The sequence below is a fragment of the Anastrepha ludens genome, chromosome 6 (assembly GCF_028408465.1).
Source record: "Anastrepha ludens isolate Willacy chromosome 6, idAnaLude1.1, whole genome shotgun sequence".
Taxonomy (NCBI): Eukaryota; Metazoa; Arthropoda; class Insecta; order Diptera; family Tephritidae; genus Anastrepha; species Anastrepha ludens.
In genome coordinates, this window is record NC_071502.1 from 108,029,644 (window position 1) to 108,046,225 (window position 16,582).

General features: G+C 36.0%; 1 protein-coding gene across 1 annotated transcript in view; it reads left to right on the forward strand.

The window, feature by feature from the left end:
• The window catches only part of LOC128866847 (protein kinase C, brain isozyme-like), a 91,490-nt gene that overhangs the window by 8,868 nt on the left and 66,040 nt on the right, over positions 1–16,582 (forward strand). The window contains exon 2 of the mRNA XM_054107860.1: positions 614–2,167. Within this exon, the coding sequence (XP_053963835.1) occupies positions 1,971–2,167 (197 nt within the window). The 5' untranslated portion in view covers positions 614–1,970. The remainder of the gene's footprint in view (positions 1–613; positions 2,168–16,582) is intronic.

Below are 16,582 nucleotides of genomic sequence, written 5' to 3' on the forward strand. Positions count from 1 at the left end.
TGATGTGAAAGTAGGAGGGAAAGGTTGGCAGAGTACATTCTGACTGAAAACTCCCCTTATAACTTTAGTCTAGACTTCCGTATCATTCCTATACTTTCGAAGCGGCGCTAGCTACTATCAAGAAGGTAGTCATTGAGTCATTGAACTATTCAGTCCTTAAAAAGGTAAAAATATATTCTGTCAGGAGGTAGCCAAAGTCATTGCCGTTGCATTTAAATATTTCGCTACCTCAAAAAGTTCCATTATTACCCAGTTGGCTAAGCAGACATCTCATTGGGTGATTTCTTAGTGCAAAGAGAGGGTATGGGTGCCCTTATGTAATAGTTTGTAACTTTGAAATACTTCAGAACTTCATAAAAAATATGAAAAAAATAAGTAAATATAAAAATTTTGAAAAAAATGGAACAGTAAAGTTTTCTTAATACCTACTATCAATTTTTTTTGCCTGTTTGTTATGGCCGAGATTTTCTAGTTGCTCATCAAAAGTCAAACCTTTTTATTTAAAAAACAAATATTATTTTATTTCATTAAATTAGAAAAAAAACAAATATGTTCATAAGTCACTCGATTGCTGTTATTTAATTGACTTATTTTGAAATCATTTTACTTTCAGGTAAATTTATTTGATTTCAGCCAGCTGTTGCGTACTAAAAACGGAGAGGGCAATTAAACGCCGATAAAAGCAAATACAACCTACAAAACAGAAGGCCAAGTAAAAGCAAAATAACAATAAAAGAAAAACAAAACCAAAAGCAAACATAAAATACTGTAAAATAAAAACCAAATATAAAGAAACATGCGTTAAAAATTCCAAAATTACAGCTGTGCAATATCCGCATATATTGAGGAAATACCATCACTCCAACACATACACCAAAACACACTCAAGTATATGGCAGCTTAAACAGCTGTAGGCAGTCAACAATAACTCCTACGCAACGCAGAAACTACAAAGAAAAAATTGTGTGAAATTTCACAGAAAAATTTCGTTGAAATCAAAAAAAAAAAAAAAATTATAAAAATAAAAAAAGAATATTGCCAATATTCGCAATCAAATGAATTAAACAATAATAATAAAATATGCCAAAGTGATTTGTATACAATACTGTAACCAAGCGTTGCAGAGTGCGAGTAAAATGGCTAAGTAAACAAAGGTAAGGAAAATTGCGAAAAAAGTTGTGAAAAAAACAATAAAAATAAACATTGTGAGGGAAATAAAAGGAAATACATAAAAAAATCGATGGGCAATAAAATCGATTGAATAAATATAGCTGTCTGTGTGTGAGTGACGATATTTAGTGGAGGAAAGATTGCGAATAGCTGAAGGTGTGTCATAAAACCTAGTTTAAATAAAACAATTAGGAATAGCGAGCGAGAGTGTTGAAGATGTGTTGAAAGTGGCAATCTCCGTAATTAATAACTAAAAATAAATCAAAATGAAATGTTAACTGAAAAATAAATAAAAAAAAAAAACTGCTGTATATAGTTGTGAAGCAAGTTTTCAGCGTGAAGAAGTTAAAATACAGCACATTATAAAAGTCATAAAAAATCTTATAAAAGCTATGAAGTGAAAAAAAGTTTTTTTTAATCTAAAAATCTGGGTGTTGCAAAAATAAAGCTTAGAATTTAAGAAAATATACAAAAATGTTTGAAAAAAAAGAATTTTAAAAGCCAAAAAATTCTTGCGTTGAATACAAAATATTACGAAAAAAAACGCCAAAAAACAAAATAAGAAGAAACGCCATAAAATTCAACTCACCATTTTGAGAAAAAAAATCAGTTTATCGCAGCAACAAATTTAATGGATTAATAACTGACATTACGCGTACTCACAAATTCAATAAAAAAAAACCATACTCTAGTATAGCAACTTTTTAAGTTTTAAGAGCAAAGCAAACTCTTGAAACTTAAACTCAAAACTGCAATAGTAACAACCACCTTTAACACCACCTAAACACCAATTTGCCATCATGTCCGAGACGCAAGACAACAATGGCGATCAGCAGTTGCTGCAGGAGGAAGCTGGCGGTAGTGAGAATAAAATGAAGTCTCGCCTACGTAAGGGCGCACTAAAGAAGAAAAACGTATTTGCGGTTAAGGATCATTGCTTTATACCGCGTTTCTTCAAGCAGCCTACATTTTGCTCGCATTGCAAGGACTTCATATGGTGAGTTGTTAGTATGTAGAAATTGTTCAAATATAATTTAATAAGGAATAAGTTAGAAGAAACTTGAATTGAAAAAATGAACTATTGCTTACTTAGCACAAAAAAATATAAACTAATAAGTAAAATTAAGCCAGTGTAGCGATTCGGGAAATAATCGAACACTCATTTGTGTTGAAAGCTAGTTTTATGTTCATCATACGCCATGTACTACCTAGCACTTATCGACAGATAGCATACAATAACTGAACGCTTCCTAAAATTAGTATAGCGGGAACGTAAGTTCAGCCAAAAGCTAATATATAATTATATAACCCGCGTGCGCTTTAAGTTCAAGTAAGCCGCATTTCTTTACTCACTGGAAAAAATTTCATAAGAAGGTCAACTTTCGGTGACTTCAATACTAATTCTCTGGTTTCTCTTCAGTTCTTGAATAAATCTGTCACTTTTCACTAAAAACCCTACGTTAAGCCCAAACGTGCCCTTTTCTACTCTTATTTCATATAGGGTGGAACCTCACCATTGCACCATCCCGCATTCACACATCATCTGGAAGTAGGTCCCAGTGAGACCGTGCACGTATGGTTCTAAGTTGAATGGATAGGTTAGATTAGGTTAGCCTCGTTGGCAATAAGCCGCGCATAGACCTTTTGGTTCCTAGCGATACCAAATTAAATGAACATGAATACTGGAAGTAGACATCATGTGGGATGTCAGCGCTTTTGGCGAATGTAAACAGAGCTGGGAGACCCGCTTTTGGAACGTTCTCCAGACACTCAAAGTTGGATGGATATTTTCGTGGAAGAATATTCCACCTGGATCTTAAATCTAGGCTTCCATATCATTGCTATACTTTCAAAGTGGAGATAACCACTAACAAGGAGGCACTCATTTGGCTGCTCATTAATGTTATATCCTTTAAGGAGCTAATAAGTGTATTCTTATAGGCAAATTGCAGTCAAAGCTCTTACAGTTGCATCTGAGAATCTCGTTACCTCAAGAAGCTACATGACTAACCAGTTGGCTGGGCAGACATATTAATACATGTTTTCTTCGTACAGAGAGAAAGTAAGGCTACCTGTGGTCTGCTTTTAGCTAGGTGGGACTGAAGCCAGATAAGCAACCAATGGGCAAGTACACTAACATGCAGTAAAGTTGGAAAATTATTATAAAGAAAGCTTATAAAGGTCAGAATGCCGTAACTCTCTATAAGGTGAGAATCAGCTTAAAATCGAGTTCCATCTACGATGTGGAAGATAATGAAGTGGAATTATCCCGGCATCAGGTATTTCTACTGTTTCCTTTGAGCCACCCCTGAAAAGCCATTAGTTCTGGATACTAATGGCCTGTGAAATTTTTCTAATATCTAAAATCCTCCATCGTTCAAATTTGTCTTTATTCGCATACTCTTGCCCTTTCATACTCTTTCCCTTTGCTTGTAGCACAATTCACAGCTTAAAGTAATCGTTTAAGTGCACCCGTCTTCTGTAGAGGACAATCATCTCACTTAATTTAACTTAGTAAAGAGCAGCACTTTAATAAATTCTTGAAGGGGTTAAAACCTTTTAGTTTTTTAACGATCTGAGCAAATAACATAAAAGGTACAACTTTTCACACATTTTCATTATTAATCATGAACAATTGGCTGTTTTGGCAACGAGTAAAACCACCTTTGTATGTAAAGGCGATGTGGTTTTTGACTGGCTTTGCCCATTTCAATGTGCAATTTACTTCATATCAAGAATACGATATGTACGAAATTCCCTTTAGATATGACAAATTTACTTTAACGAATGGAAATTCAAATATAAATTTAGTGCTGGGTAGCCAACGTAGTTGTAGCTAAATTTGTTGGTGCTGACACTACCATTCCGAAGTGCACAGGTTCAAATCTCTTGACATGAAACCCTATTTGAGAGACACATTTGTTTCTAATAGTCATTTTTTCTAATGGCCACTCCTCTGTAGGCAATGGCAAACCTCCTTCGATTGTATTTCTGCCATAAAAACGTTGTTCCTAAAAAACTAACTGCCATTCAAAGTCGGCTTAAAATTGTAGGCCCCTCAATTTGTGGAAAAACATCAAGGCGCACACCACAAATAGGAGAAGGAGCTTGGCCAAACATGAAATAATGATGTTAGCGTCAAATATAAATATACAGATGAGGTTTCAGTGGTTTGAAAAAATTTCGAAAAATAATTCTTAAAATAATAAATATATTTTCCATTTTATGAAGCTTCCGTTTTCATTCAAAAATACTCAATAAGCCGTTTGAGAGACAATGTAAATTTAAAATCGCAATATTTTGATAACAAATCTGGTCTTGGACCCGTAATCTTTACATATTTCACAGTCATGGACTTGGGAGTAAAACAGCGCCGAATCTAAAGATCTGTAATATTGCTTAAAAGTGCTTTAACCGAGAGGTAATTTCAAACCCAGCTCTTCAGGAAATAAAAAAAAAAAAATAACTGAAAAACCCCCATGTGAAATATTTTCAAAAATATCGCTACTTGAATGATATTTGCATCCAGACTTATTTTTTTATTATTACTTCACACCTAGATTGATTCAAAGTCATAATTTAAGTCTCCTTACAGTTGTCTACATTCTAGCATAAACTCAACGATAAATGAAGTCTTTAAAATAGCTTCAGAGGAATACTAAAACAGTAGTCAAACAATCTGAGTCTTAATCCTAGGTTAAAATAAGAATTAAAGGTGATACTTAGCGTTATCGTGTGGATAACCTTAGGCAAGCGCCCGATTACATCTCCAAGTTTATCGATTTACTATACGACTTGGGTTGGCTTAAACTTCGCCCACGGCCAGAATTCTTGAAAACAGTGAGCCCCCACAAACAAACAAGCAGAAGATTAGGTGAAAAAACCGCAGTTTGCACTTAATATCCCTTCACCTTTAATATTTTGCCCTTCAGTGTCTTCAACATTTCCTCTTTTATGCGTTATTTAGGCGCTGCAGCCGCAGCTCACTGCGTAGCCGTTGGCCTTTAATAATATTATGTTATTTTCAGTATTATAAAAAATGCTTTAAGTCTATGCGGTAGCTAAAGCAGAAAACCAACGCTCGCTTGCTGATGTTTTGAAAGCCATAAAACCATAAAAATAAATAGAAAAAATATATAAAAAAAAATTAAAAAAATATTTATATTAGATAGGCCTGCACTGCCTGCGCTATCCGTGTGCTTTTGCACGTGCTTACATATTTGTTTTTGTTATTGAATGTCAACCACCAGCAATGTTGTAAACTAATATTGCAAATTGGTTTAAAACTACTGCGGTCGACAATACGTATCACCTCGTCAAACAAAAGATGATACGCTAGCTTGTGGTCTTGCCAGCTATGGTACATTGTTGTCTATCTTTCTGTTCCGCCAGCCCACACACACTCACACACACACCACCACCATATTTCATCGCTCCAAAAGTGTAGGGTAAATCGACACTGTAACCCGTCATTCAAATAAATATACACAATTCAATTTTCACGCCCAGCTGGTGGTAGTAGTCGTTCATTGCATGATGAGCAGGGCGGCTGCCTATCAGTCTGGCTAAGTATTGTGTAAAGTGAGTCAGTCACATATTTACTGTCGCCCACTTTTGCGTCGCTGGTGTTAATTGTTATTTCCTTTTGTTATTGTTACTTTTCGCATTTTGTGCCTTTATTGGCTCCATTTAAAAGGTAAAGTGGAAATACGAATAACGCAAAAAGCAATCATGAAAAAAGTGTGCGTGTGCGCGTAAGGTGAGAAAATGGGGAATGACGGATTTCGCGGAATTGTGTCAAAGTGAATGATGTTTTTGACGAGTAAAATACACAGATGCGCACACCTCCCCATCTATAGAATAATAACGTGTGGGAGTCAGTGTGTGTGTGTGTACCTTTCACAGTGTGTAATCTAAGTGCTCCCACGCGTTCTCCTCACAGCGTGAAAATAATTCATTTGATCATTCACCTACACCCTACCTCAAAACTGCGAAATAGCGCACGTGCGAAACTTGTTTCGTTATGCAGGTTGCCAGTTTTGCCATTAGCGCGAAAAATTTTAAGTATTTCCACTCAAAATTTACAGCTCATAAAGTTCAAAGTTTAATGCGCTGTAACAAATAGTTTTCTTACATAGTTGACAAAATGAGAAAAAATTAATAAAATAATTATATTTGTGGGGAAAATACTAACTACAGGTAAGATATCGATAACAGTGCTCAAAAATATATCGATTATTTTTCAGATATAAAGGGTTTTTCAATAAGGGTGGGTAGATGTTGAAATGGAATAAAATGGCGTTTGCTGTGTGGCACGTAGCGCCGTCCTGCTGGAACCACATGTCGTCTAGGTCCATATGGTTCAATATGGGCCATAAGAAATTGGAAGGGGAACCACGTCTACCGAAAAATGGGCGCAATGTTTGCGTTAATGAACACTCATTTTGATAATAAAGTTTTATCATTTGAAAGTGCTGTTCAATCGTGTAACTTGCCATGATGATTTGGCATAATCAACTGAATAATAAAAAAAAGATTTGACAGATGTCACCAAAACAAAATGGCTGCCACAGGGCGCCAAAATCTTGATCCCGAACCCTGATCTTCCTCTATGAGGAAACACCCACCCCTATGTGGCCTCCCAACAGCTCCAGAAAGGACTTGAAAAAATAACACTGGTTTCATTGAAAGAGTGGCGCATTAAGCCAAACAAAGCAAAATCGTCCCAAGTCACTTTTACACTAAATCGAAAAACTTGCTCGCCCGTTAAGCTGGCCATAAACAGAGCACAACTCCTAGCTATTTATGCCAGTTCGGAGAAAATCCCTTGTGTATGGCGGAATACTAGCCCAAATCCCAAGTAATTAAAAGTTTTCATTTTCCTGGGACTTGTTGCTAATATGTGGCGCAGTTTGGGGATTTTCTCATTTTTTTACTGACCGTCGTCGAGGAAAGTGTAAGCGGAATAAATATAAATATTAATAAAAGATTTTAGAAGAGTTTATAGTGTTTCAATGAGCCATCATTATGGCAAATAAAAAGTGAATCATTCAAAACACGTTTTTTCTTTTTCTCGTTTTTTTTTTCTTAATGCACATATAAATAACTGTAAGAGCAATCGTGTCATCCGGTTTTTTTTCGCATATTAACAGTACGTTGTTATCACCGAAATGACGGACTAGGCACAAATCGTTGGGAATTGTGCCCTGTTTACGTCCAGCTCTAAGCTTAAGGAGGTCTCTTATCACTCGGCTTCAAAAAATAGATTTTTTTTACCGCAATCGATAGATATGTTATAGGAAAATATGCCCTCAAAATTTTATAGCAGAATTCAAAGTGATTTCGGAGTTACAGGCCTGTGTACCGTCCTTCGTGTGAATATACTGTCTATCTTCTGAAAACTTTGAAACACGTTTTCTCAAAACCATATCTTTGAAAATGGCGTGTAAGTTATCGTTTCAAACGATGAAAGTTATCGTTTCAAACCGATAATCTATATAAAGATAATTAAAATGCGCAACTAACTAACTAACAAAATACAAAAAAAATTAATTTTTAGTGTTATTTAACACCTTTTTTGAAAAAAAAAATAGTTTTCAATAATTAATTGTGGTTCATTCATATTTTTGTACAAGAGTAGTCTATTATATGCGGGAAAACCTTCTGAATAAGACAATATTTTCCTTTTGTGTTTCAGGTGAAAACTACGACCGCAATCTTACACGCCGTTTTCCTAGCGCGCAACGAGAAGCTGTGCGAGATCCCTCATATGTCCGCCATTTTGTTTTTTTATTTATGTTAAAAAATTGTTTAATACTCTTCAAGCATGCCTTCAAATAAATGCAAAAGATTATTCCTGTGTGTCGCTTTTTGCGCCTCGAAAAAAAATTGAGAAAAACACCTTTTTTTGAAGTCACTGATAAGAGTCCCCCTTAATAATATTTATTATCATCCCCCAAACTAACGTCACAAAATATCTCGGCATGCGTCTCGACAGCAAACTTATATGGAAAACCTATAGTTTCACCAACGAAAGGCTCTGGGAATATAACTCAGAAACCTGTATTTGTTATTACATCGAAATCTCAAGTTTTCCTTGAAAGTAAGCTATCACTTTACTCAGCTATCTTGGCACCAATATGGACATATGGCATTCAACTTTAGGGCACCGCAGCTAATATAACTTAAACATTGAAACACTGCAAAGATTCCAAAATCCTCAGAATTACCTCAAACGCCCGTTATTATATCACAAATGCGCAAATTAATCGTGATCTGAAATTATCCACAATAATTGAAGAAATAAGAAATAATGCCACACAGCACTCGACCACAATCGCACGCAAACCCTCTTGTCACAGATATGTTTGCAAATCCCATAACCTTCACCAGACTCAAGAGAAGATCTACAAAAGACTTCATATCATAATAAATAAGTCTATATTATTATTTATTATAAATTGCATAAATGGTTACACTACTATTTCTTTAGAACACTGTAGGTATTTATACATATTTACTTTCTTGATAGACATCAGGAGAACTGCATTTTTAGATTCAAATTAGATTCACATGTCTCGGAAGAAAAGAACCAGGTTCATTTATTGTAACTACAAGGTATATTTCGCTCTGCTTTTTGCTGCATAATAATCCCACTCTAGGGCTACGACTCCAGTACTAACTCAGGTTAGTGCCGTTTGAAATTTTGCCGCAAACGCAACAAACAAAAATGAGTGAGAAGTACATGAAACGTTTCGAGACGGTATTTTTATGCACGCATTCGAAAGGGCCGAAATTATCTTACGCCGCGGCTGCAAAAGTAATTAAAAAATCAAAAAAAATTGTTGTGATGTGGAATCAGCTGTATAAGTTGTACAAAAATGTTGATGACTTTTCCGAGCGCGACTTGAAGTGGGTGACGCCAAAAGAGCAGGATAAAGTGATGGTGCAACATTTTATCCGGACCCTTCTTTGTGACTACGCCAAGCACGATCAGTTCTTGCTAAAAAGGAAAGAGATGTGAGTATCAACACCATCGAACGTCGATTGAAGGAGGCGAACATATCCTACCGTCCCACATCATCAAAACCACTGCTCTCAGAAAAACACGTTGAGAAACAACAAAACAAGAAAATGACGTCACAGTATTGAACTGGCCTTCCCAGTCCCCAGACGTCGACCCCATTGCAAATGTGTGGAGAACTATGAACAATCATCTTGCCGGAAGGCCAGTCCATGATTTAAAGCAATTCGTGCATCAAGTTCGCAAAATCTAGTCCTGTTTGTCGACGAGCTACGCAGAAAAGCTGGCTCAAAGCATGAAGAAGATGCTAGGCTATACTCGACAACAATGAAGATTACACGGGCTTATTGAGGAATTGCGACTAGTAGTTTCGTACTTACTTCAAATAAAAAAATTTTAAATATAATATCTTTTATACAGGGTGGCGCACGAATCGTGCTACAAAAACAAAACGTAATAACTTTTTTTCTAATCAATGTATTTAACTTTTTGTTTTTTTATTGTATAGATAATTCAATTTTATTTTATGTAACTAATTAGTTTTGAAAATAATAGAACGTAAATGACCTCCATGCTCATTCACGCATATGCGACACCTGATGAGAAAATTGTTCATTGCGCACTGAAGGGTTGAAGTCGGGATCGCCTCAATTATTGTTGTGATGGACTGCTTCAATTCAGTCAAATTACTTGGTTTTGCTTTATACACCTCTTGTTTGAGATAACCCCATAAAAAAAAATCTGGTGCAGTGAGGTCAGGTGACCTTGGGGGCCAGCGGAAAGTGGAATTTCTGGATATCAATTTATTTCTAAATTTTCGTTGGAGCTCCTCCATAACCGGTCTGGCTATATGTGCAGTTGCTCCATCTTGCTGGAACCAAATGCTGTTAAAAGGGATACGTCTTCGCCGCAGTTCTGGATAAAAAAACTCCTTCAACATGTTTAAATAACGGTCCCCATTTACAGTCGCTGTTACACCGTTTTCTTCGAAGAAGTATGACCCGACAATGCACCTTGATGAAACTGCGCACCACACTGTGACTCGTTCTGGGTGCAGTTCCATCTCATGAAGTATTTGCGGATTTGATTGACTCCATATACGGCAATTTTGCTTGTTTACATTGCCGTTTAGATCAAAATGGGCCTCATCAGACATAAACAAGCAATTTATGAAGTTGTTGTCTTCTTCGGCCATTTCAATAATTTTTTGGCAAAATTCCAGGCGAATAGGCAAATCCAGAGGGTTTAATTTGCTTATGATTTGAACTTTGTACGGAAACAAGTTTAAGTCTTCATGAACTATCCGCTGCAATGACCGTCTGCTAACTCCAATTTGCGCTGACAAGTTACGAGTCGAAACTCTTGGATTTGCCTGAATTGACGATGCTACAGCCGCGATTGTGCCTTCGACCCGAACATGGGGATCTCGATGGTACGGTCTGCGTGCGATGCTTCCAGATTCAGCAAACATGTTCACCAGCCTCATAATGGTCCATCTGCTCGGGGGAGTGCCGCCAAACTCCCGCCTAAATTCCCTTTGGACGGAAATGATGGACTGCAAAGCATGGTACCGCTGCACTATCCAAATCCTCTTTTCGGTATCCCAAGCCTCCATTTTTTGTAAATCTAAATACTAATCTGCAAAATAAAAAAAAAAAAAAGCCGAATACTCACACAGAAAAAAAGTTATTACGTTTTGTTTTTGTAGCCCGATTCGTGCGCCACCCTGTACTTTATGAATAATCGCGGTTCCTTTCTTCTGACACAGATTGTAGCTTCAAATGGACATCTTACAGGTAAAATATGATGCTCGATGCTGTCTGATACATTAGAAATTATTTGCTTTTATTTCCCATTGATAGTTTAAAAAAAAATATCTACACATAGACAAAATTAAATATGCGCGCTAAGTATTTGACATTTTTGAGACAATATTATAAATATCGATTATTTTATGCAAATTATCGATATTTTGCCATAGCGATATATTTTAGTAAATCGCTAATTTCTAGTAAGGGAATAGTGACATTCGTTATATCTCAGGTGTGCATTTATTTGAACACGAATATGAATAATTCATAAACATATATGGATATTTCCGTTTATCAGAATATTCTTATAAATTCAACGAAATTCTGGTGCCAGAGTAGATTTTGCTTTATTTCAAATAACTAAGACGAAAAATATCGATGTGCCTTAATGAATTCTACTACTGTCTGATACAGGATTCAATATATTCATTTCGATAATTCTTGAAAGAAATCGATATTTTGGTATATTGGTATACATCTACTATGACTAAACTTGTAATTTTGGCGTAATTCGCATTCAATGTTTGATAAAAATAATCGATTTCGTTAATTTGTAATAATATCGATATTCTTATATACTATATCGTAAGATTTTTACTGTACCCATTACTTTGGGGTAAGAGCATAATCTAAGTGATAATCGAGATGCTAAGGATGAGAAATAGAGATGTTGACAATTCTACAAAAATCGAAATTTTAATATATTTACATATTTTAGTGAGGTCTAATAACTTTTTGTATGAACTTTGTACCATATAGTAGATATCCGCAAGGATTGGAAAACTATTTATGTACTAGAAAAAGAATTTCAATAAGCATTTATGTGTATACGAATATTACGTTATTTCACACAATTTTCGATTAAACATATCGTAATCGATAACTCTACGAAAAATCAATATTTTAATATAGCGATATTGCTAAGCTACACTTACTTCCAATAACCCGGCTTGTACGATACTCAAAATATACAGGACTTAAAATGCTATGAAAATTTCAAAACCGTAAAAAACTTACATTTTTATGTATCGATATATTTTAAGCATTCCACTGTGCTCTCCATCGCAAGCTCAGTTCGTGAAGGCACTAATTTTTTCACATTCATTGCTTCTATTATTTAGCTTCACACACATATACATACAAATAACTACACATGTGCCGCCTCCATATCTATTTCTGTGTTTTGTTTCGTAAATTCCTAATATCGATTACTATTTCCCGTATGTTCGCTTTTTTGCCGTGTTTTGTCGTCGCCCTTCATCACTACCATTGTGGGTTTTTAAAAATTTTCTGTTTTGCGTTTTTTTTTGTTCTTGTTTTGGATTCCCTGAAATGCTCTATAGCTTTGCTCGCTTGCCCGATATTTCACATGTACATCGATTTTTCTTTTTCTATTTCCCAATCCACCCGCACACTCAACTGCACGATATGTACATCGAAAAATTGCACAAGGATATGTACCGCCGTTCTGTTATTCACTACCAGGCAGTTTTTAGTGCCTTTAGCATTATTTGTACAGGCACATACACACACACACATACGTATACCACAATGTGCACTTGCCTATTAGTAGACTGTAATGACTAGAGGTTTTGTGGGCGTACTTATATGTTTCGCTGAGTGGAATGTTTTTAATTTTGAAATATAGGTACCTACAAATGGCATAAATGACATATATAAATGATTTTTGGGCAGTTTGTGGGGAGAAGGAATGTAAAAAAATATATATTTGTGTATATGTGCAGCAAGAGCTAAACTCACCCAATCTTCTGAAATTTGATTGCACAGGAAATTTTCATTGAAATTTTCGCCATTCCCACAGGCTAGATTGAGTGGACTTTGCCTTCTTCCTATAGCTACTACGAAATCTTCTAAATAAGGCTCCAGCATTGACCGCCTAATGGCGGGCTATCCAATGACATAAGTTTTTGAGAGTCACAGCTAATTCTGTATTCTTCAAAGGCTTCTCAATAAATCGGATTTGATGTGGAAATTTCGCTTGTTGGCGCAACCTGACAAATGAAAATAGATTTCGACACAATTTATTTTTTCACAAAAACCAACGAATGTAACTAAACTAACATTTTCACAGAAGATTTTATTACCAAAGTGTAATTTTCGAACGAAATTGATTTCATTTCAATAATTGCTAAAGCCACTAATGTTCTTAGGTAAAAAAATCAAGTGTCAAAATTGTGAGGATATTAGATTTTGACCCTATTGAAAACCAGACTTCTTATTGAGAGCCCTTTTAGTTGGTCCAGGCTTTTCCCAAACTTGCAATAATAGCAAAACTAGCGGAGCTCGTATCATTGGACTGGATTCTTCAAGTTCTCTCTCAGATACTTTACTCGCACATTCGTCTCTTACTCTTTTACCCAGCACACCGTGTCCATATCTTTTACCAATATTTATGGCCAATATGATTGAATTATCGCTGAATAACTCTTGAAAAAATCTGATAAGGAATTTAAGTGACTTCAAAGTATCACATTTTCTTTGGTCATTCATATGGGGAGTAGTTTATATTGTAATCTGTTAGATAATTTCATGGCATTTATTTTTTGAGTATGATATCCGACATGCAGTCTGTGTCAGAAAAAAGGAACCGCGGTTATTCATGAGGTATAAAAGATTTATATTTATATTTTTTTTACTTGAAAGTATGTATAAAACTATGAGCCGCAATTACTCAATAAGCCGTGTAGTCTTCATCGTTGTTGAGTATAGCCTGGCATCTTCTTCATGAACCAGCTTTTCTGCGTAGCTCGTCGACAAACAGGACTAGATTTTGCAAACTTGATGCACGAGTTGCTTTAAATCATGGACTGGCCTTCTGGCAAGATGAGTTTTCATAACTCTCCACACATTTTCAATGGGGTTGGCGTCTGGAGACTGGGAAGGCCAGTCGAATACTGTAACGCCATTTTCTTGTTTTGTTGTTTCTCAATGTGTTTTTCTGTGAGCAGTGGTTTTGATGATGTGGGACGGTAGGATAAGTTCGCCACCTTCAGACTACGTTCGATGGTGTTGATAGTCACATCTATTCCCTTTTTAGCAAGAACTGATCGTGTTTGGCGTAGTCACAAAGAAGGGTCCGGATAAAATGTTGCACCATCACTTTATCCAGCTTTTTTGGCGTCACCCACTTCAAGTCACGCTCGGAAAAGGCATCAACATTTTTGTAGAAATTATACCGCTGATTCCACATCACAACAAATTTTTTTGATTTTTTAATTACTTTTGCAGCCGCGGCGTAAGATAATTTCGAGCCTTTCGAATGCGTGCTTAAAAATACCGCCTTGAAACGCTTCTCACTCATTTTTTTTAGCTTGCGTTTACGGGCACTAACTTGAGTTAGCACTGGCATCGTAGACCTTGAGTGAGACTATTATGCAGCAAAAAGCAGAACGAAATATATTTTAAAGTTACATGAAAAAAAAAGGTTATTTTCCTTTAACACAGATTGCATGTCCGCCGCGACTACGAGTTAAATGGTCCAACCAATCAATTCAGTTTTTGACTACTTTTTCCAATAAATCTGGCTGTATAGCGGCTTGAATATTGCCCCGCAATGCTTCAAGAGTTGCTGATTTGGTGGTATGAACCAATGATTTAACACAAAGAGTAACTCAAATGTGTTAAAACGTTCGCCCATTGGGACCAGTGAACAGAACCACTTCTGGAAAAAAAATTTTCACAAAATTGACTTTATAAAACTTCGATTGTTAAGCCTACTGTAGGGCAAGTTGTGCCATCTCATTGGAAACAAATGTCGTCAATGTTTAGCTGATAAATTTTGGAAGCAATAATTCAATCAGGAAGGCTCAATAGAGCTCGCCATTCAGCTCGCGTAACAGCAGCTCCTTCATCATTTCGAAACAAATAAGGATCGAACTTTGTGAACATATTTTTTTTGAGTTGCCAAACCTTATTGAACGGGAATATCAACACAGTACGGCATTTTCAGCTATCAAGCCATAAGTATCGATATCGATAGTTCTCATGCAACTTAAAAAACAGCCGATATTAGACACTTTGATTAGACATTCGGCATTAGGAAGCATTTGGTGGCATACTGAATTGAACGCTGGCAACTAAATCACTGATTACTGCATGAAGCATCGACTCGACATGCTTCCAAATAAACCGTTATCTTCATACTTACACCCGTAAGCACACATGGACACGTGACTCCATTATTTCTGAGGTAATTTCGTGCATCTAAAACAACTGCGCTAACCCTGAAAGTATTCGCGATACTTGCTTATGGAAAAAAAAGAGGTTGTCTGTAAAGTCGGTTTACTGACGATAGTTTAATGTGACAACGTCATAAGAAAATACTGATGGAACGGTTGCAATTTTCAAAACAAAATTTTAATTTTATTTGTTTGATAGATACTTTGTATGGATATAGAGGAGGAGGTAAATGGAATTACAATAGAATAGGTCAAGTTACATTTACAAAAACGTGAAAAATGACGAAACATTTATCAAATTCATGAAAGATATCTTCAATTTCGATTGTGCATCAGACGTTAATAAGTCAACAACACTAAGAGGCACCATCATCGATATGCCTTCTTCAAGACACTTTACACTCGAAACACTCCCTTTCATATCCTACTTTTTCTATCATCGTCCTATTCTCTACAGAGAAATGGTTCATTACCATGGACACAGGAAGAAGGCATATGCAAATACAAGTATGTGAATTTATATACAAATGCGCATATACATACATATATATGCTCACTCAAGTAGGACAGAGCCAGATGTCGAACGTTGCCGAACGCGGGGGCCGATTGTGCTCTTCGTCGTTCGTTCCGCGCTCTCGCTTGCAGTTCAAGCACATTAGCTTACATTTGCTTGCGTACGGAATAGATTCGTATATTTGATATGTCCATATGACTTGTATGCATCTTTACATATAGATTTGTTCTTTTTGAAAATTGCGCGCAATTGTATATGTATATGCATGTTTAAAAAAATAAAAAATAAATAATTGGCGCGTACACTTCTGTTAGGTGTTTGGCCGAGCTCCCCCTCCTATTTATGGTGTGCGTCTTGATGTTGTTCCACAAATGGAGGGACCTACAGTTTCAAGCCGACTCCGAACGGCAGATATTTTTATGAGGAGATTTTTCATGGCAGAAATACACTCGGAGGTTTGCCATTGCCTGCCGAGGGGCGACCGCTATTAGAAAAATGTTTTTATTAATTTTGATGTTTCACCGAGATTCGAACCAACGACCTCTCTGTGAATTCCGAATGGTAATCACGCACCAACCCATTCTGCTACGGCGGCCGCCGGGCATATATTAGTATACAACATATCTTATAAGGTATGTGGTTAATATTACCATACATTTTTTCCTTCATATATAATAATAAAATTAACACAACAGGTATTATTAACAAACTTGGTTTTACTTTAAATTCTTCAAGTAAATCAAATTAATAATAATCAATAAGAAGGCATATGCAAATACAAATACGTGAATGTATATATGTACATTTGCGCATATACATACATATATACGCTCACTTAAGTAGGAGAGAGCAAGATGTCGAGCGT